Raw genomic sequence first — 27,821 nt, 5'->3', positions numbered from 1 at the left:
TCAGTGATAAAGTTGAAGTTACGCAGGGGATGGATCTTTCAGCAACACAATGATCCAAAACACCGCTCCAAATCTACTCAGGCATTCATGCAGAGGAACAATTACAATGTTCTGGAATGGCCATCCCAGCCCCCAGACCTGAATATCATTGAACATCTGTGGGATCATTTGAAGAGGGCTGTCCATGCTCGGCGACCATCAAACTTAACTGAACTGGAATTGTTTTGTAAAGAGGAATGGTCAAAAATACCTTCATCCAGGATCCAGGAAATCATTAAAAGCTACAGGAAGCGACTAGAGGCTGTTATTTTTGCAAAAGGAGGATCTACTAAATATTAATGTCACTTTTCTGGTGAGGTGCCCATACTTATGCACCTGTCAAATTTTGTTTGAATGCAGATTGCACATTTTCTGTTAGTACAATAAACCTCATTTCAAGGCAGAAACATTACTGTGTCCAACAGTTATTACATATATCAAACTGAAATAGCTGTTGCAAAAACACCAATTTTTATAAAACATTAAGCTTAAGATTAATAGGGGTGCCCAAACTTTTTCATATAACTGTATATATATATATATATATATATATATATATATATATATATATATATATATATATATAAAATGTAAACCAGTTATGTATGGTATAATTGGTTAGTCTTACACCTGACTATAATCCCACAAAATCCTGGACTTTGTGCAAGTATGCTTAGAAGAATTGATGCTGTTTTAAAGGCAAAGGGCGGTCACACCAAATATTGATTAGATGCAGATCACACTTTTGTTCATCCAAGTTGAATTTTAATTAATAAAAATAAACTATTAAACCTGTTTTTTATACAGACTTCTTACTTTGCAGCATTCTTTCCACTCCTGCCTAGACCTTTTGCACAGAAAAGTATATAAACCAACATACACATCTATCTATACAATATATTTTACTGCAAAGTCTTCCAGTCTTTTCTATTGTTATTGGTGGATCCCTGATTTCTGAGGAATTTTGCACAACTTTCTTGCCCTTTTAGAAACAAAGTCACATATAAAACACCAATATCCCAAAAAGCAATTCCCTTTAACTGAAGAATGTTGCAATGGTGAACAGCTGTAGGATAGCTTCCAGCCCATATAAAACCAATAGGATCGCGTTGATAATTACATCGGCTCTCAGGATATATGTCTCCCATATAAGAAAATATACAGACAGCATGATATTGCCAGCGGTGAAGAACAGACTGGATCCTAGTGGGAGCTCTTCTTCTTTCAAGTTTCCCATTGATCCTGTAATAAAATGTATCATCAGTTTACAGTGAGGTTGTGCTATAAATCCATAGATTTCTTATTCCAGCAAGAAACTCATTAACAATGTGATCTAGAAAATTCCCTTATAAGTCACTCTATGATCAAAGTTTCTTCGGTTTTGTTATAAACTCATAAAATGTAGCAACTGAATGATAAACATGGAGTAAGTCTCTAAGACTCTTTGTGCCTTTATATAATATATGATGTTTCTTACCCAAGTAAAGCCGCACAGATTCCAGAATCGCCATTAAGAAGAGTAGGCCGAGGTCTAATGCTAAATTAGAATCAGGATAACTGAAGACCTGACCTGTGAGAAAGATGGAAAATGTTAAAAAGGTGAACGGCAGAAGGAAATGTGGAGGATGGCACACAACGCTCATGCTGTAGTGTTGTTCACAATGGGGGGGAGAAGAATAAGCCGGTAACAGACACCTCTACTGACAGATTATCTCAAGTGAAAACAAATGATCGGGCATGATGAACTCAACATGCTCTATCCTTCTGTACCCTAACACATACTACCAGGACACGACAACTGTCCCCTGGTAGTCGGATGATCATTCGATGATCAGTCAGTAGAAATAGCAGGTGAAGTTTGATTTACTTTAATATTTTTCTCAGTTAAATCTTCTTTTTTAGAAAAAGTATCCCATCCAGGTACATGGAGCAGAGCCGGATCTAAACTGTGATACCAAAATGCAAAGATGAGGCCGCCGGTGCTGTGTCTGGTGGGCAGTATCAGGCCCACCAGAGGACTTTATTCTGAGGGCCCACCTTTCATCTATACAAAACTAATTCATTACATTAAAATATTTTTCAGACGAAGGCTAATTTTCGTCAGGCACTGTGTATTACGGTATAGCCATAAGATACACAATGTTAGGATTCGGCTCTGGTTGCTGATTCGATTGGTTATCACGTAATTGCTGAGATAGTGTTTAAATCCAGATGGTGGCGCTGGGTTCTTCCCGAATCAAGGGCCCCATAGAGGCTGCAAAGTCTGCCTCTATGGATGCCCCTGAAGCAGAAGCCAGGGCCCACCGGAGGATTCTCTGGTTCTCTGGTGGGCCAGTCCAACCCTGCTGGTGAGGATCATTGCTTGATGCAGCTCTACCAGTTCTCGCTCTTCTGGACACAGCCCACCTATATGACCACTATTAAACTGCATATCCGGCATGTAATCCTAAGGGTTATTTCCCCTGCACTCCTGGGCTGGAGTTGTCTGGATGAGACTACAGGCAGTCCCCGACTTAAGAAAATTCAATTACATGGGGGGTCTCCTAGTTAGGAACATAAGATGTTAAATAAAAACCTGACTAATTCTCACCTAATCGCTGATCTTCCTGGGCGCCCCACTGTGCAATGTCCAGTCCTCTTCTTTCCACCATCTCCTGCCTCTTCACTATAGGCCAAGACTTCCGGCCGCACATTCAGGTCTCAGACATCACTGCATGTTTTTGTAAGGTCGCGACGTCAAGACGTGCACCACAACCTTATGAAGCGCAGTGACTTCCGAGGTCTGGATGTGACTGCAAGTCTATGGCGAAAAGAAGAGGTCATCGAGCAGCCGGAGACGTCAGCGATGTGGTATTAGTTGTTTTTTTTTCTTTCAGGTCCTGTTCCAACTTTCACATTTCGATAACGAACAAACCTACAGATCTTATCCAGCTCATAACCCAGGAACTGCCTGAACTGGAGGATAATTGGCAATGCACAGGTCTTGTGATTACGATGGTATATTATATATGTCAGGTACTTACTTTTATAAATGATCATAATCAGCGTTGCCAAAAAATAGAAAACATAGTACAGCACATTGATGTACAGGAGGATTTGCAGTGGGACCGATGAGCGCTGGTATTATGCAGCTGAGAAAAATGGCTTTAAGAGACTGGAAAAACAAAGAGAGAAACACAATAGATTGCGGCAGCGAGAATATAAGGACCAGAGATGAGGACTTAGATCTTGGGACTGAAGCCCAGAGTCTTAGATTGCATATGGTACCAGGCTCAATATTTAGGTGTGGTCTTTGGGGCACAGCATTAAATATTTTATTCCCTGATTATTTGTCTCTGTACAGCAGAAGGAAATCTGCAATGGAGGAAGAAAGGAAGGACACAGACAGCCACTGTCATATTTCCATCTCGCTTTTCCCAAACAAAGGGAATTTGTCCTCTTTTTTCCCACATATTTACTGGCGCTTGGATCATGGGGATATTTGGGCTCTAGCTGTGGTGATTTTGTGCAGATCACCGCATGGAGAAAGACTCCTCTCGAACATATGCATCAGATTTTGCATCCAACTAGAATCACTACATGCCTGCCGAATGGCTACATGCTGCTAATCGGCGGTGCTTTAATATCCTGTTTAGGTGATCCGGTTACCGGGATCAACAAGGGCTCCAGTATCCTTTGGATAGGGGATAACTTTAAAGGGAACCTGTCATCAGGATATTAGACCCTTAACTAAAGGCATGTGTGTAAAGGTCCTTTAATGCCTATAAGATCCTTACCTTGCTTGTAGTCTTTTTTAAGGAAATTGTAGAGAAAATTAGACTTGAAGTTTTAATTGTAAGTGCAGGTGGTGGACATTGCACTTCCAGCTCTTCTGCCTCTTTCCCTATTTCTCCACCTGCCTCCGGTCACTGACAGACAGGTCACTCTTCTCTCTGACCTGCCTTCCCTGAGATTTTGCGCAGCAATCGTCATTGTTCTGGTGTGCAGATCGACAGTCCAGATCTCGCAGAATCATCAGGATCGTATTGTGCATGCACAGATCAACAGTATGGATCTCACAGCATCATCAGGAGCTTACTGTGCATGCGCAGATCAACAGTCCGGATCTCGCAGCATCATCAGGAGCGTACTGTGCATGCACAGATCAACAGTCTGGATCTCGCAGCATCATCAGGAGCGTACTGTGCATGCACAGATCAACAGTCTGGATCTCGCAGCATCATCAGGAGCGTACTGTGCATGCACAGATCAACAGTCCGGATCTCGCAGCATCATCAGGAGCGTACTGTGCATGCGCAGATCAACAGTCCGGATCTCGCAGCATCATCAGGAGCCTACTGTGCATGCGCAGATCAACAGTCCGGATCTCGCAGCATCATCAGGAGTGTACTGTGCCTGCGCAGATCAGGTTCCCTTTAAATTTCATACAAACACTAAACTTCTCCTTTTTATATTAATTCTAATGGGTCAGTTTGTAAGAATCATGTTCACATTCATGTCAGCCTCCTAATGTACGGAGAGAGGATTACACTTCATCCAAAGGATACAACCAGCGAGCTCCTCCCTGGGGAAAAAAAACACAAATATAATTAAAAGTAATATCATTATAGTCCATAATAAATGACATAAAGCAACTAATCACGTCTGCTTTCAGCTTAGGATATTACTAATGTTCATAGCCTCAGTCTACAATGTGAGACTCCAGAGATGAGGGGGGATCTTATAACTTCACAGCAGCCGCAGGGTGCAGACCCCATACAGAAGTCTTGTAGAAATTATATTTTCTGGCTAAAAAAATCAAAGTCTAAAAACCACTTAAAAAAAATAATAAACTGGCGTGATTTTTGTAAGCACACGTGTCATTTTGACAGTATTTTGAAGTGGTTTTCCTCTATCTGTTTTTTTGATGTATTTTAATTAGAATATAGGTGGTAGCAATAGGGAGTGCTTGATGTCACATTTAAAGGGGAAAAAAAGCTTCAAAATCGCATAAAATAAAGCGTAGAAAACCTGTGGCAAAACTTCCCAAAGAATTAATGACATTTTTAACATGCATTAAAAAAACATATAAGAAAAAAAGCACCAAAAATACGTTTTCCAACTCAAATGAATGGGAAGCAAATTTGAAGTGGTTTTTGAATCTAAAACTACCAAAAGCAACATAAAAAAAACCCCTTAAAACTCAGTCTGAACATTCCTCAAGAGGATTTTGATGTCGATTTTGAAAAGGATCTGATTCAAAATCCACATAAAAAAAACTCAGTGTGAGGAAACCCAGAGTTTTTTATGTGGATTTTGAAGCAGATTCTGCTCCGAAATGCACATGAACAGACTTATGTCTAAGGGAATATTCACACTGCGTTTTTTCAAACAGAAGACGCTTCAGCAAAATCTCCTTTAAGTTTTGAAGACCTGAATCATGTTTTTTTTTTTTGTTGTTTCCGGACCGTTTTTTCCAGACTTTTTTTCTCCCACCTTCCTTTTTTTTCCAGACAGTTTTGAGATCCATAAAGCAATGATGAAAACAGTAGCTTTTTATGCAGAAAAACTGAAAAAAAAATGCAAAAAAAAAAAAACAGCGAAAAAAGACACAGTGTGAACATGTTCTAAAACAAAAGGCAGCCTGGAGGTGCAGGTGGTGACAACAACATGGAGGAAGGATTTATATTCTCAGCCTGTATAACAGAATTGTAATATTTCCCTAGGCAAGACAAAGAAAAGGGGTCTCTAGGCCTCGTTTGAGGGTAAGCTGGCATGTTACTATGGCAACGCGTCTCGGCCTTACCTCTTCTGGTGAGCGCCATGTTCCTCACAGCTTCGGAAACTCTCGGCTTTCTCCGCCACGTATACGACTATATTAAAATTCTTCCATGTTTGTTAAGGGCAAACCTACTTCGTTAAGAAAATATGGGGCACAACCTTTACAGAAAGGACAAGAATATAATACAGGTAATTCATGTCAGTTTAGTTTAATGATATACTAAGGTAAGAAGAAATTACAAACCCATACGAAGAATTCAGGAATTCAATACGCCCACATCCAAAATGGCTTCCTCCCTGGAACTGACGTCATGGGAACGCCCCGTAGCGTTTTTTCAAGACATGCGTAGTAGAAGTCCCGCGCGGGGGGGCGTTTCTTCGCTCAGTCGCCATTTTCGGCGTTGATCGGATATACTCGGTGGTTTCCGTGAGCGAAGCTCACTCTCGTCTCGAGGAGTGCTCGGGTATTTCCGGAGACCATCGGGTTTTTTCGGTGTATCAATTTTCCTTCGCCTTCCGGAAAGGGTGTTCGGGTGTTTGCCGAGGTCCACTTTCGTTTCTTTCCGGAATTGGGTTCGGTTGTTTCCGGATGCATGGATGAAACTCAAGCATCCCGACTTGGTTTATCAGAAGCAGCGGCGGCGGTGGCTGCTGTAGCTGCTGCAGTGCGGGATGGCCCCGAGGTAACTTCGGTCACTGTCATGACTGGGCCTGATGGGAGAAGTGCAACTGGGAACGGGTATACCGGTAAGTTCTCGTGCTGTACTGCTAACCGACCACCAGCTGGCGCTGTGAACTTTACTCTTCTCAATAGGGTTCACCTTGTAATATAGCGCCGTACCACCAGATGGCGCTAAGTTCTATCTACCATACAGAACTATGTACACACTCACGTTATGTGTCCAACCGAGCAGCTCAGGTCTGGGCTGACAATATGTGCAGGGGGTATAAAAAGTCTACACACCCCTGTTAAAATGCCAGGTTCTTTTCATGTAAAAAAAAAAAATCATACCAAGAATAATCATTTCCAAACTTTTTCCATCTTTAATGTCATCTTTACAAATCCATTGAGAAACTGAAATAATTATGAGGAGGAAAATAAAAATAACAAAACTAAAATAATGTGGCTGCATAACTGTGAACACCCTCTTATAATTGGGGATGTGATTATGTTCAGAATCTGCCAATCTCATGTTACATAGTAGTCAGTACACAGCTTCCGTCATTTATAGTGATCCCGATTAACCCCTTATCAAGTTTAGCTCTTCTAGTTGGATTTTCCTGACATTTTCTTAGTTACATATTGCAGCTAAACCCGTAAACATCTCATAATTAAAGCTAAAGCCATAAACAGCTGACAACACAGCACAGGGATCTCATAATTAAAGCTAAAGCCATAAACAGCTGACAACACAGCACAGGGATCTCATTATTAAAAGTTATCAGGAGAAAGGTAGAAAAAATCTCCAAGGCATTAGATATAGCATGGACACTGAAGATGTCATCAAGAAGTGACTTGAATTTGGTAGAACAGTGACATTACCTAGAATTGGACATCCCTCAAAAATGTATGAAAAGACAAGAAGAAAATTGGTAGCTGCCAAGAGGCCGAAAGCCACATTGAAGGAGCTGTAGGAATATTTGACAAGTACTGGTTGTGTACTGTGTGTAATAACAATCTCCCTTATTCTTCATATATCCCGCCTGTGTGATAGGGTGGCAAGATCCACGCCCAGCTATATTTTACCAAAACCTACAAGTCTGCCAAAATCATGTGGGAAAACGTTTTATGGTGTGATGAGACCAAGGTGGAACTTTTTGACCTTAATTCCAAAAGGCATGTTTGGCACAAAGCCATCACCAGAAGAACACCATACACCCAGTGAGGCATGGTGGAGGCACCGTTATGCTTTGGCCTGTTTTTTTTTGTCAGCTGGAACTGGGGCTTTAGTCAATGTGAAGGGAATTATGAACAGTTCCAAATATATGTCAATTTTTTGCAATAAAACCTTCGAGCCTCTGCTAAAAAGATGAAGATAAATTTCACCTTTCAGCTCCACAGCAATCCTAAGCAACCTCCAAATCAACTGAATGGCATCACCAAAATATGAAAGTTTTGGAATGGCCCAGACCTGAACCCAAATGATAAACTATGGGTAACCTGAAGAGGGCGCCATACGCAGGTGATGCCCTCACAATCTGGCAGATTTGGAAGAGTGGGCAAAGATTACTAGATGTGTAGTGTTGATAGACTCCGACCCAAAGAGACTGAATTTTGTCATATATTCAAAGGATACTTCAGCAAAGTAGTAGTTTAAGGGTGTGCGGATTTATGCAACCACGTTATTTTAGCTCTAGTGATTGACAGACATGGCTGTCAATCATTGTAAGCCCCGCCCTCCAGACTCCTAAACCGCCAGATTATCTTAGTTTTGTAATTGTGCAACCTCCGTTCCCAGGAAATGTGCAGAGGTTGGAGCTTTATCTATAAGCATTAGTCACAAGTGCAGTACCTGGCAGTGGCCACTACACAGGGTATGGCGCTGTGGTGCTCCTCTCTGTACACTGCTCATATCCAGGTGCTGCTGGAGCAGATGACAGCTGATCGGTGGTGGTGCCAGGTGTCGGACCCCCGCCGATCTGATATTGCTGGCCTATGCTATGGGTCGCTCATCAGTATATGTGTCCATTACATAATGTTCAGCCCCAGCAGGCCGCCTCGCCTACTTATTTGTACAGGGTAGTTGTCGATCGCTTTCTGTCTTATAGGTGAATTCTATAATGTATCCTGTGTCCTTTTCCTTGTTCCAGAGGTCACGGTGTCTAGCGTCGGCGCTCCCGGGGAGAATGTCTTCACCACATCAGTGGCCAGCACCGCCTCTCTTTCGGATCACGTACTGGTGAGTATTCACTTTAATAAATGAGTAATAATCAAATGACAGGAAACAAAGCTGATTGACAGCTCCTCACTGTCCCTCCTCCCTGCTGAGATCTCGCGCTGCTCAGTACAAGCTGCAGCCATCAGTCATTCTGGGTGGGTAGAGACTGAATACACTTGGATCATGAGCTATTTCATTCTGTACCTGGACCCATCTGAGTATCAGGATTGTACAACCATTCTAACATGGCTCTTCAATGGAAGTACACCAGTCTCATCAGGTCTAAATGATCTATTTAACATTATATGCATGAAATCTGCTGACAGATCCACTTTATAGAGTATCTGTCATCATTCTTGATGGTGTCTTTCATAGTCACTGCTATAGTATGGCAGGTCTGGACCATGTTTTCTTATAAGGCTGCATAGAGGGCGGCTTTTGTGTCGAGTAGGGACCACGATGTCCGGAGAGCTCGGGGGTCTCCTTCCCTGAACTCAACAGTCTCTTAGCCATATACGATGCTGATGACTTCAGGTCAGGAGCCCTGGTGTCACACGCTGATTGTGGGACGTGTGACACCAGCCATACTGTTGTCTTTACATATATATTGCAGGCGGAGAGGGCGTCTCTTCAGATTGGAGACGGCCTGAGCACTGAGAAGGCCACGCTGATCGTGGTGCACACTGATGGCAGCATCATGGACGCCCAGCATATTAAGGTGCCGACAGCCTCCATGACGCCAGGTGAGCGGAGGGATCACACACACGTCAATGTCCGATGCAGATCTTATCCATGCACTAATGTCGCTGAACTAAGGCCTCATTCACACATGTCCGAGTAAGGACCGTGATGCACGGACCTGACCTGAGTTTTTTATTGGGGATTTTTATGGCAAAAAAAAATAGGATCACTGTTGAGTTGCACATTTTACGCTAAGAAGCTTCCATTTATTACAGAGAGCCGTCGTATTAGTCTTCATTACTCATAAAGTCTGATATTTAATTGCTTGTTTTTTCTTTGGATTTCCAGCAGGTGGCGCTCTTTTCCTGTAATCTCATTTACTCTATGCAGGAGCTGATTAAACGCTCTGTGCCGAGATCCTCACATGTGAAGTTTTTAGTGTCTATGAACCGTCCTATAAGTAGATTAGTATCCGACCGAGAGCAATATCTGCCGGAAGTTTCTATGTTCTCCTTGTGTTTGCACCGGCTTCTTCAGTATTTATACAGCGCCGCAGTATCTATTGGCGCTATATAAATAAATATCTCCGTCACTCAAAATACAAAATTACTAACATGTAAGGTTCTTGGTCAAAGACGTAGAATGTCCTATATCTATGTAATGAAATGTTAATGTCAGATTCAACTCATTATTGAAATTTTTTAAGTATGTATTTTACTCACTTGTATAGCGCCATCATATTCCGCAGCGCTTTACATCATCACTGTCCCCATTGGGGCTCACAATCTACATTCCCTATAAGTCCTTGGATTGTGTGAGGAAACTGGGGAACCCGGAGGAAACCCACGTAAACACGGGAAGAACATACAAACTCCTTGCAGATGTTGTCCTTGGTGGGATTTGAACCCAGGACCCTAGCGCTGCTAACCACTGAGCCACCCTGCTGCCCACCATAAGTGCTAACCACTGAGCCACTGTGCTGCCCACCATACAGTGCTAACCACTGAGCCACCCTGCTGCCCACCATACAGTGCTAACCACTGAGCCACCCTGCTGCCCACCATATAGTGCTAACCACTGAGCCACCGTGCTGCCCACCATATAGTGCTAACCACTGAGCCACCGTGCTGCCCACCATAACAGTGCTAACCACTGAGCCACCGTGCTGCCCACCATAACAGTGCTAACCACTGAGCCACCGTGCTGCCCACCATAACAGTGCTAACCACTGAGCCACCGTGCTGCCCACCATACAGTGCTAACCACTGAGCCACCGTGCTGCCCACCATACAGTGCTAACCACTGAGCCACCCTGCTGCCCACCATATAGTGCTAACCACTGAGCCACCGTGCTGCCCACCATAACAGTGCTAACCACTGAGACATCGTGCTGCCCACCATAACAGTGCTAACCACTGAGACATCGTGCTGCCCACCATACAGTGCTAACTAGTGTTGAGCGAGCACTAAAATGCTCGGGTGCCCAAAGCTCGGGCTGAGCTCACCGTGATACTCAGGTGCTCGACCCGAGCAACGAGCCCAATGTTAGTCTATGGGAGACTCGAGCATTTTTGCGGCGGCACCCCCGGCAGTCTTTTAAAAGCCTAACAAGTGCCCAAAACCATAGTGACAGTGCTCAAATGACATGGGGACAGCATGGAGATTGCCCCCGGAAGCATTTCTGACCCCCAGGTCACTGCTGTCAACAACGTGGTCAGAGGTATTAAGCCACTTTTAAGGGCTCACAATAAAACGTTCAAAAACGAAAGTGAAACTGCTGTCCTGTGAAATATGTTAAGGAAGTTACTTTCCAGGGTAAAGACTTGTGTATAAGGTAAAATAAATAAGCAAAAACAAAAATACTCCTTCACACCTTGGGCTATGTTCACAAGTAGCAGTTTTTATGCGTTTTTGCACTTTTGTATTGCTTTCAACCGTGACAAATGCATTCACCGGGAAATGTCATTTTAACATTTTACAACCTTATCTGGCGATGTGCTGTGTGACACATGCATACAGTGCTGAAAAGACATGGGAACAGCATGGAGAAGACCCCTGGAAGCATCTCTGACACCCAGGTCACTGCCTAAAAGTGTGCCCATCAGAAGTGATCCTTGCCGCATCAGAAGATGCAGACTTGCAACTATCCCCGTGCAAGTCCCTGTCCCAGGGCAGTGTTCAATTGTACTTCCCCCATTCCTTGCAATGCAAGCGCAAGTATTCAGCCTGCCACCCACCCCCAGGCTGCAATACCATACTGCTAGCTTGCTTGCACTTGAAATTGGGCCTTTTAGGCATGTGGAGGCGGAATCTGGCCACCACGTCATGGCTGCGTTGGCGACCTGGTATCCATACTCAGTCCCCAGCCGCCCGGCGGCCGGGTGTCCACACTCGGTCCCCAGCCGCCTGGGGGTGGCCGGGTGTCCATAAACTGTCCCCAGCCGCCCCTATTTCTCCTGTCACCTTCCCACACACCTTTCTTAGCCTGGCCTGCTTTAGGGCAGCATTGGACGAGCCCACCAGAGAACCAGACTCCTCCGGTAGGCCCTGGCTTCTCCATCAGGGGAGTTGAGAGTGCCAAGGTGAGGAGCATGATGATGATGATAGAAGTTAGCATCTGCTTTGTTTTCTTGGAATGCAAGCGTAAGTGTGCAACCTGCCACCCACCTACCCCCAGGCTGCAATACCATACTGCTAGCTTGCACTTGAAATGGGGCCTTTTAGTTTGGAGGAGGCCGTAGCTGGCCACTACCTCATGGCTGCTTCAGCAGCGAGTTGTCCATACTCGGTCCCCAGCCTTTCCGCGGCCGGGTGTCCACACACGGTCCCCAGCCACCTAGGGGCGGCCGGGTGTCCATAAACGGTCCCCAGCCACCCCTATTTCTCCTGTCAACTTCCCCCCACACACTTTTCTTAGCCCGGCCTGCTTTAGGGCAGCATTGGACGAGCCCACCAGAGAACCAGACTCCTCCGGTGGGCCCTGGCTTCTCCATCAGGGGAGTTGAGAGTGCCAAGGTGTGATGAACCTGTAGCCGCCATCTTGGTAATGATAAATCATATCCAGGGATGGCCACACTTCAGCAGCCCCCACCCTTGGGACCTTCTGTTAAAACGTCAACTAGATAGTTTCCCCCCATCCAGGCTCCTGTAAGATAAGAAGCCCCGGGGCCTACTTAACACTTGAATGCTAGGAGCTTCAAAGACTTCGAGAGGAAACACAGCCAGCAGGGGGGGGTGCTTCGTCTATCTGTACCTGACCATTTGTCCCATAGGACTAGTTTCTTTGTCTGTCACAAGCATGGAGGCATAAGATATAGAAACATGAAAAGTACACGCATGTTGCGTGGGATGGGCCAATAAAAAAATATCACGGCGTCCCGGAGCCATTGCGCACACAAGCCTCCGCGGTAGACGTTTGTACGTGCTCTGGAAGCCAAGATATAGCGCTGAGCCATTCCTGAGGACCGTATGGTATCATAATTGATATCAAAAGGTCGGTTACGGCGGCCCGAATCCATGGGAACCCCTGGGGGTATCCTGAGACCATCCCAGAAGAAGTTATTGGGTTCCATAGAATTTGGGCTTCTGATCGAAGTTAGACCTGAGGGTGGAGACTGAGCCAGCTGACCTCACCAGCAGTGGGCGGGACGGGGCAGGTAAGATAGCAGGACAGACAAGAGATAAGTCAGTTTTGACCCAAGAGTGGGGTGCTGAACATCTGAGCACCAGCTGAGGCCACCAAGGGGAGGAGCAGTTTGACCATGCGGTGGTAGGCCTCAGCCTGTAACAAAGAACCGTGCCTGCGACCGCAGAATCCTCTCCCTGCGTCACAAGAAAATCAAGAAACCGGTAACTGATATGCTGTGGTGATTCTGTGTGTTGTATTCCATTGTTGTATAGTTTAGCCTGACCTTATACCTGTGTATATTTAGTTGTATATCGTGTATCTAGTGTATTATTATAATCAATTACCTCAAGTAATTGTGGGCCTGCCTTTTATTCTGCATAACGAACGCACGTCCGTGTGAGCTCGGCTCAAGCCAAAAACGCTACCCAGGGTTGGTTCCTGACCCGATATAGGCCCATTCACGGACTGGGCGTATATCTAAAATAGGGACTGGTGGCAGCATACCAACTGGGGATTGGGGAAGGCTGGTAGTGACGGTCGGAGGTTCAGATATATATATTCCTGGCGCGGCCAAGGAAGATATATATACCGCCCTCACTACAGAGGGCCCCGATACCCAGTAGGTTACAGGACAGTCTCCCTGGCGACCGCTTATCCTAGGTGCAGTTCCTTGACTGACCTGAGGCTAAGAGGGCGCTAGCGAGTTGTGCTGTGTAGTGACGTTACGGTTTAGTGACGTTGAAGGGATAACACACTACCGTGTTCCCTGCGCTGGTTGCAGCTTCCTGGCACTACTTTCTCTAGGTGCAGTACCTTGACTGACCTGAGAGGTAAGGGGGCGCCAGAGAGCTGCACCCACCGGCCGGCTTTCATAACATTGGTGGCAGAGAGGTGGGATTGCAGAATAATAGTGTTGTGGGACCCCTACTCCCAGGCACTAAAGACTGCCAGTGGTAACTTCCACTGCTGGAGTCTTAAGGTCAGCCCAACATTAGACGGTCAGGCTAAAAGTATAACAAGGTGTGTGCAAACTCAGGGTTGCAGCGGTGTCGGTTACCAAGATGGCAGACGGCACCAGGAGCAAGACCCTGCAGGAGGCTAATGCTACGGTCCGTGTGGCAGGAGGGGAGGACATTGCTACTCATGGCGAGGAGGAGTCCAGCCCGGGCACCTCAGGGAGCCAGTCCCCAGTATACGGTCCCGCAGTGGGCTGCCCACCACCTACCCAGCCCAGCCTGTCCAGATCACAAGCCCTTTTACAAGCGGCTATGGCAAGTCTCCAGTCTCATGGCGATGCCGTCTACAAAACCCTCCTGGCAGCATCAGAGAAGGCAGCGGAGGAGGAGCGCGAAGCTGCGGAGCGCCGGGAGGCTGCGGAGCGTGCAGAGCGCCGGGAGGCTGCGGAGCGTGCAGAGCGAGCTGCGGAGCGCCAGCACCAACTGGACCTGGCCCAGCGGGGGCTTCCGCTAGAGCAACCAACCCATCAGGAGACCAAGTCGTCCAAAGTCCGAGCTGAGGACTTCCCTCTACTGGAGAAGGATGGGGACCTGGACTCCTTTCTGGTGGCATTTGAACGGACCTGTCTTCAGCACCATCTGGCCCGGGATCAGTGGGCCAGATACCTGACCCCCCGTTTGAGGGGTAAGTCCCTGGATGCCTTGGGGGACTTACCTGCCGGGGAGGTACAGAACTACGACTGCATCAAGCGGGCCCTGATCCGGCAGTACAACCTCACTCCCGAGTCGTACCGCCAGAAGTTCCGGAGCCTGCTGCGTGGCCCCAAGGACACCTGGACCGATCATATGCGGGCGCTGTTGAGAGCCGCAGAGCACTGGACCTCGGGTCTAGCGCTTACTACCCGCCAGGAGGTCCAGGAACTGTTCGTCACGGAGCAGTTCTTGTGGAACTGCCCAGAGGACCTCCGACAGTTCCTCCGTGACCGAAAACCAACAGGGGCTTCTGCTACAGCCGCCCTGGCAGACGAGTATGCCAATAACAGGGCGCCTGAGCTGAAGAAGTCTGCCAGCAGCACCTGGAGAGGGGGTAAGCCCAGTCATGCCCCTGTTTCCCCGGCCCCTAGAACACAAGGGGTGTATCCCCCTGTTGCCCTCTCCAGGCAAGGACCAGACGTAAGACGTTGTCATCTATGCAACAAACCAGGACACTTTAGGGCTGAGTGTCCCCAGCGCCAAAAGACCCCATCCCAGTCCCAGAGAGCGCCCAATGTTTTGTGTGTGGGAGGGGGTGGTGGTAGGTCCCTGGACAACATCCAACCCGTCACCATAGGCCGTTCTGCGGTCATGGGACTGCGGGACACGGGCGCTGAACGAACACTGGTACGGCCTGAGGTGGTGTCCCCCCAGGACTTGGTACCAGGAAAGACTCTTTCCGTCTCCGGGGTTGGAGGCGTGGAGCCGGCACTTCCCGTTGCCATGGTGTATTTGGACTGGGGTGCCGGAAGGGGGATGCGGGAGGTGGGAGTAACGCCAAATATTCCCGCAAATGTTTTATTAGGGACCGACTTGGGGCGTCTAGTATCGCAGTATGTACCCTCTGAACCCCCAAGTTCGGCCCCCCAAGAGTGTATTGATTTGTCTGCTGCTAATGCCAACCATGTTGTATGTAGTGTGTGTCCTGCTGAGGAGGAGGGAGTGAAACCTGAGGGTAACACCTGCACAGACACAACACAAACAGGGTTAGTGAAAGCAGGTGGGGAGTGTGGGGATGCCCGCAGAGGTGCTCAGCCGGCGTGCCGTGACCTCTTGTCCTCCGGTGAGGGAGGGGGCGGGCAGGATTCTGTAGAGGGAAGCTCAGGGATGGAGAGGGGGGCAGCTACCGGCAGTGTAGGGCTCCCAGGGGTATCCAGGCTGCTGAGTATAGGCCCACTGCAGGGGGAGGAACAGGCCATGGGAGGTGGGGGTGTCCCAAGAGAGGAGCCGCCAGGTAAGACCCCAGGGCAGGAGTTCCCCACATCCGAGATGTCCAAAGGCCTAGGAAGCCTGCCTGATCGGGCGGCTTGGTCAGAAACAGAGGGGAAGCAGGCACTACCCACGGTCACAGCGGTCATAGCCGCTGTCACCAGGAGTGGGAGCGCCGGAGCCCAAGGAGCCTTGCAGAGGTCCGACGGCTTCCCCACTTCTGACCAAGTGTCTGCCGGTTCAGACGGCGGCCAGGTGACATGCCCGGAGGGGCTGACAGAGGATGTGGCAGTTTCGTCGATTCTGGCCACATCAAGTCAGGAATTTCAGGCTGCGTTGGAAGCAGACGACAGCCTGAAAGCTCTCAAGGAACAGGCGGCACAGCCTCCCATGGAGTCGGACTGCGAGCGTGTGGTCTGGGACCAGGGACGGCTGTACCGGGTAACGGTCCAGCAGGGTTCACCGGAGGCGTGGCCCAGGGACCGACAGTTAGTGGTACCCTATCCGTTCAGGGCGGAATTGTTGCGGATCGCACACGAGATTCCGATGGCCGGACACCTAGGGATCGCTAAAACCAAGGCCAGGATAGCTCAGCATTTCTACTGGCCTGGGATGGGAGCCGCGGTGGGTGCCTACTGCCGTTCGTGTGACACCTGTCAGAGGGTGGGGAAGGCGGGGCCGCGCCCCAAAGCCCCACTGGTAACTCTGCCAATCATCGAAGAGCCTTTCTCGAGGGTTGCTGTGGATCTTATTGGACCTCTGTCCACTCCCAGCCACTCCGGGAAATGCTTCATACTCACGGTAGTGGACTATGCCACCCGGTACCCGGAAGCGGTAGCTTTGTCGTCCATTCGGGCCGACAAGGTGGCTACCGCCTTACTGGAGATCTTCTCCAGAGTGGGTTTCCCCCAAGAAATGCTCACCGACCGAGGGACCCAGTTCATGTCGCGGCTGATGGAGTCCCTCTGTAAGCAAATGCAGGTGCAACATCTGGTGGCCAGCCCGTATCACCCACAGACTAATGGCCTGTGTGAGCGGTTCAATGGCACCTTAAAGCAGATGCTTAAGATGTTGGTCGACTCCCACGGGAGAGACTGGGAGCGTTACCTCCCACACCTCCTATTTGCTTACCGGGAAGTTCCGCAGGCCTCAACGGGGTTCTCCCCCTTTGAGCTCCTGTACGGGCGACGGGTACGGGGCCCCCTGGCTCTGGTGAAGGAAGCATGGGAAGGGGATTTGGCCACCCCCGAGGTGTCGGTCATCGAGTATGTCGTGCGCCACCGGGACAGGATGATGGCCTTGGCAAAGCTGGTGCAGGACAATATGGCCCAGGCCCAGGCCGACCAGAAGCGGTGGTACGACCAGAATGCTTGTGAGAGGACCTACCAGGTGGGTCAAAAGGTGTGGGTACTGGTCCCCGTACCACAGAACAAGCTTCAGGCAGCCTGGGAAGGTCCCTACTTCGTGCACCAGAAACTCAATGCCGTCACCTATCTGGTCACCCTGGATCACGCCCGTGGAAGGAGGAAGGCCTTCCACGTGAACATGATGAAGGCTCATCATGAGCGGGAAGCGACTGCCCACCCAGTGTGCAACCTTCCCGAGGAAGGAGAGGTAGAAACCCTCCTGGATCTGCTCACCCAAGCCAAGGCGGGTGGGTCCATCGAGGATGTGGGGGTTGGCCACCAGCTCACGGAGGACCAACGGTCCCAGCTGGGGACCACCCTGCACCCCTTCCGGGGGCTGTTCAGCAGCCTGCCCGGAAGGACTGAGATGGCTGTCCACGACGTGGACACTGGCGATCACCCGCCGATCCGGCGTTCAGCATATCGGGTCTCTTTCGAGGTGCAGGGAAACATGCGCCAAGAGATAGACGAGATGCTGAAGCTGGGGGTGATCCAGGCATCCAGCAGCGCGTGGGCCTCGCCTGTAGTCCTCGTACCAAAGAAGGACCGAACTACACGGTTCTGCGTGGACTACCGGGGGCTCAACGCTGTAACGGCCACCGATGCGTTCCCCATACCACGCATCGATGACCTGCTCGATCGGATGGCCGGGGCTAAGTACCTGACCATCATGGATCTGAGCCGGGGGTACTGGCAGATTCCTCTGACCCCCGCGGCAAGGGAACGCTCTGCCTTTATCACCCCTTTTGGACTGTACGAGTCCACAGTGATGCCATTCGGCATGAAGAATGCCCCTGCCACTTTTCAGCGGATGGTCAATACGCTGCTTGAGGGACTTGAAGGGTACGCGGCTGCGTACTTGGACGATATTGCAGTCTTCAGTCCCACTTGGGAGGATCACCTAGAGCACCTGCGGCAGGTGCTCGGTCGGATCCACCGGGCAGGCTTGACCATCAAGCCGGAAAAGTGCCAGCTGGGCATGAGTGAGGTCCTCTACCTGGGTCACCAGGTAGGCGGGGGGGTTCTGAAGCCAGAACCGGGGAAAGTGGATGCCATCGCATCCTGGCCCACTCCTAGGACCAAAAAGCAGGTGATGTCCTTCTTGGGGACCGCCGGGTACTATAGGAGGTTCGTCCCACACTATAGCACCCTGGCCAAGCCCCTGACGGACCTCACCAAGAAGAAGCTGCCCGTCGCAGTCGACTGGACAGTCGCCTGCGAGACAGCTTTCGGGGCACTCAAGGCCGCCCTAAGTAGCTCCCCTGTACTGCAAGCTGCCGACTTCGACCGGCCGTTTGTGGTACAGACCGACGCCAGTGACTTTGGCCTCGGTGCTGTGCTAAGTCAGGTCAACACGACAGGCCAGGAACATCCTGTCTTGTACCTGAGCAGGAAGCTACTGCCCCGGGAGGTGGCTTACTCCACGGTGGAAAAAGAATGCCTGGCAATTGTATGGGCCCTGCAGCGTCTGCAGCCCTACTTGTACGGGAGCCATTTCACCGTGGAGACGGACCACAACCCCCTCAGCTGGTTACACACGGTCTCTGGGTCGAATGGCAGGTTGCTACGCTGGAGCCTCGCTCTCCAGCAGTACCACTTCTCCATTCGCCACAGAAGAGGCCGTGACCACGGTAACGCTGACGGGTTATCCCGGCAAGGGGAGGGTGCAGAAGGACGCACGGGGGAACACAGGAATGTGCTACCCCCTCGCGCCCTCGTATAGGGGGAGGTGTGATGAACCTGTAGCCGCCATCTTGGTAATGATAAATCATATCCAGGGATGGCCACACTTCAGCAGCCCCCACCCTTGGGACCTTCTGTTAAAACGTCAACTAGATAGTTTCCCCCCATCCAGGCTCCTGTAAGATAAGAAGCCCCGGGGCCTACTTAACACTTGAATGCTAGGAGCTTCAAAGACTTCGAGAGGAAACACAGCCAGCAGGGGGGGGTGCTTCGTCTATCTGTACCTGACCATTTGTCCCATAGGACTAGTTTCTTTGTCTGTCACAAGCATGGAGGCATAAGATATAGAAACATGAAAAGTACACGCATGTTGCGTGGGATGGGCCAATAAAAAAATATCACGGCGTCCCGGAGCCATTGCGCACACAAGCCTCCGCGGTAGACGTTTGTACGTGCTCTGGAAGCCAAGATATAGCGCTGAGCCATTCCTGAGGACCGTATGGTATCATAATTGATATCAAAAGGTCGGTTACGGCGGCCCGAATCCATGGGAACCCCTGGGGGTATCCTGAGACCATCCCAGAAGAAGTTATTGGGTTCCATAGAATTTGGGCTTCTGATCGAAGTTAGACCTGAGGGTGGAGACTGAGCCAGCTGACCTCACCAGCAGTGGGCGGGACGGGGCAGGTAAGATAGCAGGACAGACAAGAGATAAGTCAGTTTTGACCCAAGAGTGGGGTGCTGAACATCTGAGCACCAGCTGAGGCCACCAAGGGGAGGAGCAGTTTGACCATGCGGTGGTAGGCCTCAGCCTGTAACAAAGAACCGTGCCTGCGACCGCAGAATCCTCTCCCTGCGTCACAAGAAAATCAAGAAACCGGTAACTGATATGCTGTGGTGATTCTGTGTGTTGTATTCCATTGTTGTATAGTTTAGCCTGACCTTATACCTGTGTATATTTAGTTGTATATCGTGTATCTAGTGTATTATTATAATCAATTACCTCAAGTAATTGTGGGCCTGCCTTTTATTCTGCATAACGAACGCACGTCCGTGTGAGCTCGGCTCAAGCCAAAAACGCTACCCAGGGTTGGTTCCTGACCCGATATAGGCCCATTCACGGACTGGGCGTATATCTAAAATAGGGACTGGTGGCAGCATACCAACTGGGGATTGGGGAAGGCTGGTAGTGACGGTCGGAGGTTCAGATATATATATTCCTGGCGCGGCCAAGGAAGATATATATACCGCCCTCACTACAGAGGGCCCCGATACCCAGTAGGTTACAGGACAGTCTCCCTGGCGACCGCTTATCCTAGGTGCAGTTCCTTGACTGACCTGAGGCTAAGAGGGCGCTAGCGAGTTGTGCTGTGTAGTGACGTTACGGTTTAGTGACGTTGAAGGGATAACACACTACCGTGTTCCCTGCGCTGGTTGCAGCTTCCTGGCACTACTTTCTCTAGGTGCAGTACCTTGACTGACCTGAGAGGTAAGGGGGCGCCAGAGAGCTGCACCCACCGGCCGGCTTTCATCACACAAGGTGAGGAGCATGATGATGATGATTGAAGTTAGCATCTGCTTTGTTTTCTTGGAATGCAAGCGCATGTATGTAGTAGCGGCTAGGCCTGAGGTGGTCAGCGTTTTGGTGCATATCCTACCTCCTCCGAGGATTGCTGGATGTTTTCCTGCTACTATCCCAGTTCTATGACTCCCGTTAAAACAAAGCTTCAGGTGATAAATGATGGATGAGGTGGTGGCAAAGGAGAACGAGCAGGAGGAACAGGGACCATTCACATCAATATCAGGCCAGTCAACCACATATGTCTTGTAGGATATGTTTCTGTACCAAAAGGAGCGGTTCGGCTACACAGTTATAGGGCATACAGTGAGTGCAATGCCTACCAAAAATTTCGAGGCACTCCAATGCCCCTTGGAAATGACATGGAGGTCAGAGGGCCTTAACTAAACCGTTTTTTCCATTTATAGCAACTGAGTCTCCTGTACACTGTTGGCCTAAGCAGTGAATGGAAGGCTTTCCAAAAATTATGAGGAACTGCAATGCCCCTTGAAACAGACGTGGATTACAGCGTACTAAAAACCTACCCATTATTGGGGAGTGGATCTCCCTTAGTTTTCGCCTTTGCATTGAAAAGAAAAAGCTGACTATAATTAGGAGGAAATGCAATGCCCCTTGGAAGAGCTGTGGAGTTCAGAGTGGCTTAAGAAAACGCTTTTAATGCCCCTTTGAAGAGACGTGGAGGTCACAGTAGCTTAACAAGACGGTTTTAATGCCCCTGGGGAGAGACTTGGAGGTCCCAGTAGCTTAACAAGACGGTTTTAATGCCCCTTGGAAAAGTGGTGGAGGTCACAGTAGCTTAACAAGACTGTTTGAATACCCCTTGGAAAAGTGGTGGAGGTCGCAGTAGCTTAACAAGACGGTTTGAATGCCCCTTCGAAGAGACATGGAGGTCCCAGTAGCTTAACAAGACGGTTTTAATGCCCCTCGGAATAGTGGTGGAGGTCGCAGTAGCTTAACAAGACGCTTTTAATGCCCCTCAGAAGAGACGTGGAGGTCCCAGTAGCTTAAAAAGACGGTTTTAATGCCCCTTGGAAAAGTGGTGGTCAAAGTAGCTTAACAAGACGCTTTTAATGCCCCTTACAAGAGCCATAGAGTATAGCATCTTAAAAATATTATTCCCATTATTGGGGAGTGGGTCTCCCATAGTCTTTGCTTATGCCTTCCAAGCAAAAGCTGCCAAAAATTAGGACGGAGGAACTTGCAATGCCCCTTACAAGAGCCATGTAGTACAGCATATTACAAACATTATTTCCATTATTGGGGAGTGGGTCTCCCATAGTCTTTGCTTATGCTTTCCAAGCAAAAGCTGCCAAAAATTAGGACGGAGGAACTTGCAATGCCCCTTACAAGAGCCATGCAGTACAGCATATTACAAACATTATTCCCATTATTGGATAGTGGGTCTCCCATAGTCTTTGCTTATGCCTTCCAAGCAAAAGCTGCTAAAAATTAGGACGGAGGAACTTGCAATGCCCCTTACAAGAGCCATGCAGTACAGCATATTGCAAACATTATTCCCAATATTGGGGAGTGGGTCTCCCATAGTCTTTGCTTATGCCTTCCAAGCAAAAGCTGCCAAAAATTAGGAGGAAATGCAATGCCCGTTCGAAGAGTCGTGGAGGTTAGAGTTAATTAAAAACAACATTTCAATGGCCATTGGAAGAGCTGTGGAGTTCAGAGTGGTTTAACAAGACACTTTTAATGCCCCTCAGAAGAGACGTGGAGGTCCCAGTAGCTTAACAAGACGCTTTTAATGCCCCTTGGAAAAGTGGTGGAGGTCACAGTAGCTTAACAAGACGCTTTTAATGCCCCTCAGAAGAGACGTGGAGATCCCAGTAGCTTAACAAGACGGTTTTAATGCCCCTCGGAAAAGTGGTGGAGGTCGCAGTAGCTTAACAAGACGCTTTTAATGCCCCTCAGAAGAGACGTGGAGGTCCCAGTAGCTTAAAAAGACGGTTTTAATGCCCCTTGGAAAAGTGGTGGTCAAAGTAGCTTAACAAGACGCTTTTAATGCCCCTTACAAGAGCCATAGAGTATAGCATCTTAAAAATATTATTCCCATTAGTGGGGAGTGGGTCTCCCATAGTCTTTGCTTATGCCTTCCAAGCAAAAGCTGCCAAAAATTAGGAGGAAATGCAATGCCCGTTCGAAGAGTCGTGGAGGTTAGAGTTAATTAAAAACAACATTTCAATGGCCATTGGAAGAGCTGTGGAGTTCAGAGTGGTTTAACAAGACGCTTTTAATGCCCCTCAGAAGAGACGTGGAGATCCCAGTAGCTTAACAAGACGGTTTTAATGCCCCTCGGAAAAGTGGTGGATGTCGCAGTAGCTTAACAAGACGCTTTTAATGCCCCTCAGAAGAGACGTGGAGGTCCCAGTAGCTTAACAAGACGGTTTTAATGCCCCTTGGAAAAGTGGTGGAGGTCACAGTAGCTTAACAAGACGGTTTGAATGCCCCTCAGAAGAGACGTGGAGGTCCCAGTAGCTTAACAAGACTGTTTTAATGCCTCTTGGAAAAGTGGTGGAGGTCACAGTAGCTTAACAAGACGCTTTTAATGCCCCTCAGAAGAGACGTGGAGGTCCCAGTAGCTTAACAAGACGGTATTAATGCCCCTTGGAAGAGTGGTGGAGGTCACAGTAGCTTAACAAGATGCTTTTAATGCCCCTCAGAAGAGACGTGGAGGTCACAGTAGCTTAACAAGACGGTTTTAATGCCCCTTGTAAAAGTGGTGGAGATCACAGTAGCTTAACAAGACGCTTTTAATGCCCCTCAGAAGAGACGTGAAGGTCCCAGTAGCTTAAGAAGACGGTTTGAATGCCCCTTGGAAGAGACGTGGAGGTCCCAGTAGCTTAACAAGACGGTTTGAATGCCCCTTGGAAGAGACGTGGAGGTCCCAGTAGCTTAACAGGACGCTTTTAATGCCCCTCAGAAGAGACGTGGAGGTCCCAGTAGCTTAACAAGACGGTTTTAATGCCCCTTGGAAAAGTGGTGGAGGTCACAGTAGCTTAACAAGACGGTTTGAATGCCCCTTGGAAGAGACGTGGAGGTCCCAGTAGCTTAACAAGACGGTTTGAATGCCCCTTGGAAGAGACGTGGAGGTCCCAGTAGCTTAACAAGACGGTTTTAATGCCCCTCAGAAGAGACGTGGAGGTCCCAGTAGCTTAACAAGACCGTTTTAATGCCCCTTGGAAAAGTGGTGGAGGTCACAGTAGCTTAACAAGACGCTTTTAATGCCCCTTAGAAGAGACGTGGAGGGCCCAGTAGCTTAACAAGATGGTTTTAATGCCCCTTGGAAAAGTGGTGGAGGTCACAGTAGCTTAACAAGACGGTTTGAATGCCCCTTGGAAAAGTGGTGGAGGTCACAGTAGCTTAACAAGACGCTTTTAATGCCCATCAGAAGAGACGTGGAGGTCCCAGTAGCTTAACAAGACGGTTTTAATGCCCCTTGGAAAAGTGGTGAAGGTCACAGTAGCTTAACAAGACGCTTTTAATGCCCCTCAGAAGAGACGTGGAGGTCCCAGTAGCTTAACAAGATGGTTTTAATGCCCCTTGGAAAAGTGGTGGAGGTCTCAGTAGCTTAACAAGATGCTTTTAATGCCCCTCAGAAGAGATGTGGAGGTCCCAGTAGCTTAACAGGACGGTTTTAATGCCCCTCAGAAGAGACGTGGAGGTCCCAGTAGCTTAACAAGACGGTTTTAATGCCCCTTGGAAAAGTGGTGGAGGTCTCAGTAGCTTAACTAGACGCTTTTAATGCCCCTCAGAAGAGACGTGGAGGTCCCAGTAGCTTAACAAGACGGTTTTAATGCCCCTTGGAAAAGTGGTGGAGGTCACAGTAGCTTAACAAGACGGTTTGAATGCCCCTTGGAAGAGACGTGGAGGTCCCAGTAGCTTAACAAGATGGTTTGAATGCCCCTTGGAAGAGACGTGGAGGTCCCAGTAGCTTAACAAGACTGTTTTAATGCCCCTCGGAAAAGTGGTGGAGGTCGCAGTAGCTTAACAAGATGCTTTTAATGCCCCTCAGAAGAGACGTGGAGGTCCCAGTAGCTTAACAAGACGGTTTTAATGCCCCTTGGAAAAGTTGTGGAGGTCACAGTAGCTTAACAAGACACTTTTAATGCCCCTCAGAAGAGACGTGGAGGTCCCAGTAGCTTAACAAGACGGTTTTAATGCCCCGTGGAAAAGTGGTGGAGGTCACAGTAACTTAACAAGACGGTTTGAATGCCCCTTGGAAAAGTGGTGGAGGTCGCAGTAGCTTAACAAGACGGTTTGAATGCTCCTTGGAAGAGACGTGGAGGTCCCAGTAGCTTAACAAGACGGTTTTAATGCCCCTTACAAGAGCCATACAGTACAGCATCTTAAAAATATTATTACCATTATTGGGGAGTGGGTCTCCCACAGTCTTTGCTTATTCCTTCCAAGCAAAAGCTGACATAAATAAGGACGGAAGAACTTTCAATAATGGCAACACGGACCACAGTCACCCTGGTGGTATAGTGGTGGTGGAGGCTAAGGATAAGGAGAAGAACATAAAACAGCCGAAATGAGGAAGCGTATACCCATGTGTGGGTGTGAAGCTGTGCATGTGAATACACCTCCCGAAATAACACAGTGGATTTGACTTTATGTTACTCTGCTGTCATTTGGTGGTGATGAGAAGTCCGGCCCAATCCAGCCCTTTTTCATTTTGATAAGGGTCAGCTTGTCAGCATTGTCAGTTGACAGGTGAGTGCGCTTATCAGTTATAATTCCCCCAGCGGCACTAAAAACACACGGCGTACAGAGCGAGTTCATTCCAAGTGTCCAGCTTGGATACCCAATAATTAAAAGGCACAGAGGAATCACGGAGGACGCTGGTACGGTCGGCAAGGTACTCCCTCACCATCTTTTGAAACTTTCCAATCCTTGTGAGAGTACCCCTCAGGGTCTGTCCGAAGGGAGGGTCTGAGAAAACTGTCCCAGAACGTTGACAGTGTTCCCCTGCCTCTGCTGGATTGTAGTTGCGTCTCTCTCGCATGTACTCCTTGGTTGGGCAACGAACTTTGACCTCTGCCGCTAGCGTGTTCAGATGGGAATTTTTTTAACAGTTCTGCAGCAAGGGCCTTCTGGTACTGCCCCATTTTTGTAGACCTCTCCACCTCAGGAATAAGAGAGTGAAAGTTCTCCTTGTAGCGGGGGTCTAAAAGTGTCACCAACCAGTAATGACTGTCACCCAATATTTTGACAACGCGAGGGTCACGGTTAAGGCAGCGTAACATAAAGTCAGCCATGCGTGCCAGACTGGTAACGGGCAAGTCTTCCGTGTCCTCACCAAGATGACAACTGACCATGCTCCCCTCCTCCTCCTCCCCCCCCCCCCCTGTCCTCAGGCCACACACGCTGAACTGACGGTATGACAGTTGTATAGGTACTACCGTCTACAGCGCATGATACCAGCTCCTGTTCTTCCTCCTCCTCTCCCTCATTGTCCACCAATGCACGTTGGGATGAGATGAGGCTGGGCTGTGTATAATCGACCGCTACGGCTTCTTGATCCATCTCATCATACTCTAGCTGCAATGCCTCCTCTTTAATTCTCTGCAGAGAGCGTTGTAAAAGACAGACAAGTGGAATGCTGATTCTAATGATGGCGTCATCGCCACTCACCATCTTGGTGGACTCGTCAAAGTTTGTCAAGATGGTACATATGTCAGACATCCAGGTCCACTCCTGAGGTCTTATGTGTGGAGTCTGACCTGAATATCGACTGCCTTGTTGCAGCTGGTACTCCACAACTGCTCTCTTCTGCTCACAAATCCTTTGCAACATGTGGAGGGTAGAGTTCCAACGTGTGGGGACATCACACACCAGTCGGTGTGACGGAAGCTGCAAACGCTGCTGCAACACAGCAAGGGCGGCGGAAGCTGTAGCCGACTTGCGAAAATGAGCTGACAGGCGGCGTACTTTGACGATCAGATCTGGCAACTCGGGGTACGATTTAAGAAACCGCTGAACCACGAGGTTAAGCACATGAGCCAGGCATGGTACGTGTGTGATCTCGCCTCGCCTCAGAGCCGCCACCAGGTTACGGCCGTGGTCACACATGACCATGCCTGGATGTAGGTTCAGCGGTCTCAGCCACAGATCTGCCTGCTCTTTCACAGCTGTCCACAACTCACAAGCAGTGTGAGGTTCCTCACCTAAGCTTATGAGTTTCAGCACAGCCTGTTGCCGCTTGGCGGAGGCAGTACTGCAGTGCTTCCAGCTTGTAACTGATGTGATATCTGAGATTGAGGCTGAACAGGAGGAGGAGGAAGATGCGCAGGAGCTGTACACTGTGGGGGCAACTCTGAATGACAGGGCCCTTAATCCTCGGTGTGGGGAGGATGTGTTCCCTCCCAAGGTCCGACTGGGTCCCGGCTTCCACTATGTTTACCCAGTGTGCCGTCAGGGAGATGTACCATCCCTGGCCACAAGCACTTGTCCACGTGTCCGTTGTCAGGTGGAATCTCCCAGTAACTGCGTTGTTGAGGGCGCGGCAGATGTTTTGGGACACGTGCTTGTGTAGTGCGGGGATGGCACACCGGACAAAATAGTGTCGGCTGGGGACCGAGTACCGAGGGACGGCCACCGCCATTAAGGTTGCGGAAGGATTCCGTCTCCACCAGCCTAAAAGGCAGCATTTCCAACGCAAGCAGTCGTGAAATGTGCGAATTTAGGACTGTGGCCTGTGGGGCGTTGGCTGCGAATTTCCGCTTTCGTTCAAAGGTCTGGGATATGGACAATTGAACGCTGCGGTGGGATGTGGACGTTGATGCTGTTTCTTGAGAAACTGCCATAACAAGTGAAGACTGAGAGGAGGGGGCATCTTTGCATGCAGTATGGACAGGGGATTGCCTTGCACACACAACAGGGGGGTTCTATTGCACGCACAACAGCGGAAGAAGCAGTGGTGACACCCGCTGACCCTGGTCACACCTGCTGACACTGGTCGTGGACCCTGGGGTTCACTCCACAAAGTTGGGTGCTTTGCTGCCATGTGCCTGATCATGCTGGTGGTGGTCAGGCTGGTAGTTTTGTCAACCCTGCTGATGCTAGCATGGCAGGTGGTACAAACGGCCTTTTTGTGGTTATCAGCAGAGTCTTTAAAAAAATTCCAGACTCTGGAAGACCTACAGGTTGTACTGGCAACGTCCTCGTGTTGGTGTTACGGGGAACTGTTGCCTGCCTTCTGTGTGCGGCCACCACGCTGCTTCTTCCTGCCTGTTGGGG

At 49.0% G+C, this 27,821-nt stretch overlaps 2 protein-coding genes across 4 annotated transcripts in view; one reads left to right on the top strand and one right to left on the bottom strand.

The window, feature by feature from the left end:
* Nucleotides 1-594: 594 nt before the first annotated feature.
* Nucleotides 595-6,135, bottom strand: TMEM80 (transmembrane protein 80). 2 transcript variants are annotated; one of them, XM_073658665.1, is made up of 6 exons: nucleotides 6,044-6,135; nucleotides 5,825-5,958; nucleotides 4,587-4,603; nucleotides 3,063-3,156; nucleotides 1,517-1,609; nucleotides 595-1,281 (listed from the first exon to the last, which is right to left on the bottom strand). In XM_073658665.1, exons 2-6 carry the CDS (start codon nucleotides 5,841-5,843, stop codon nucleotides 1,076-1,078), a joined length of 429 nt encoding a protein of 142 aa, XP_073514766.1. In that variant the 5' UTR covers nucleotides 5,844-5,958; nucleotides 6,044-6,135; the 3' UTR covers nucleotides 595-1,075. The 2 variants fall into 2 exon arrangements, with proteins under 2 accessions (XP_073514766.1, XP_073514767.1); XM_073658666.1 differs by lacking the exon at nucleotides 6,044-6,135 and having other exon boundaries at nucleotides 5,825-5,977.
* Nucleotides 6,136-6,144: 9 nt separating this feature from the next.
* Nucleotides 6,145-27,821, top strand: part of DEAF1 (DEAF1 transcription factor) — a 49,796-nt gene continuing 28,119 nt past the window's right edge. For both annotated transcript variants that reach the window (XM_073658664.1, XM_073658663.1), the window contains exons 1-3: nucleotides 6,145-6,546; nucleotides 8,611-8,699; nucleotides 9,292-9,421. In XM_073658664.1, coding sequence (XP_073514765.1) covers nucleotides 6,393-6,546; nucleotides 8,611-8,699; nucleotides 9,292-9,421 — 373 coding nt within the window. In that variant the 5' untranslated portion in view covers nucleotides 6,145-6,392. The remainder of the gene's footprint in view (nucleotides 6,547-8,610; nucleotides 8,700-9,291; nucleotides 9,422-27,821) is intronic.

The sequence above is a fragment of the Phyllobates terribilis genome, unplaced genomic scaffold (genome assembly GCF_046119375.1).
Source record: "Phyllobates terribilis strain yellow unplaced genomic scaffold, ASM4611937v1 Scaffold_13__5_contigs__length_258822181, whole genome shotgun sequence".
Classification (NCBI taxonomy): Eukaryota; Metazoa; Chordata; class Amphibia; order Anura; family Dendrobatidae; genus Phyllobates; species Phyllobates terribilis.
This window is presented reverse-complemented; position numbering and strand designations above follow the sequence as displayed.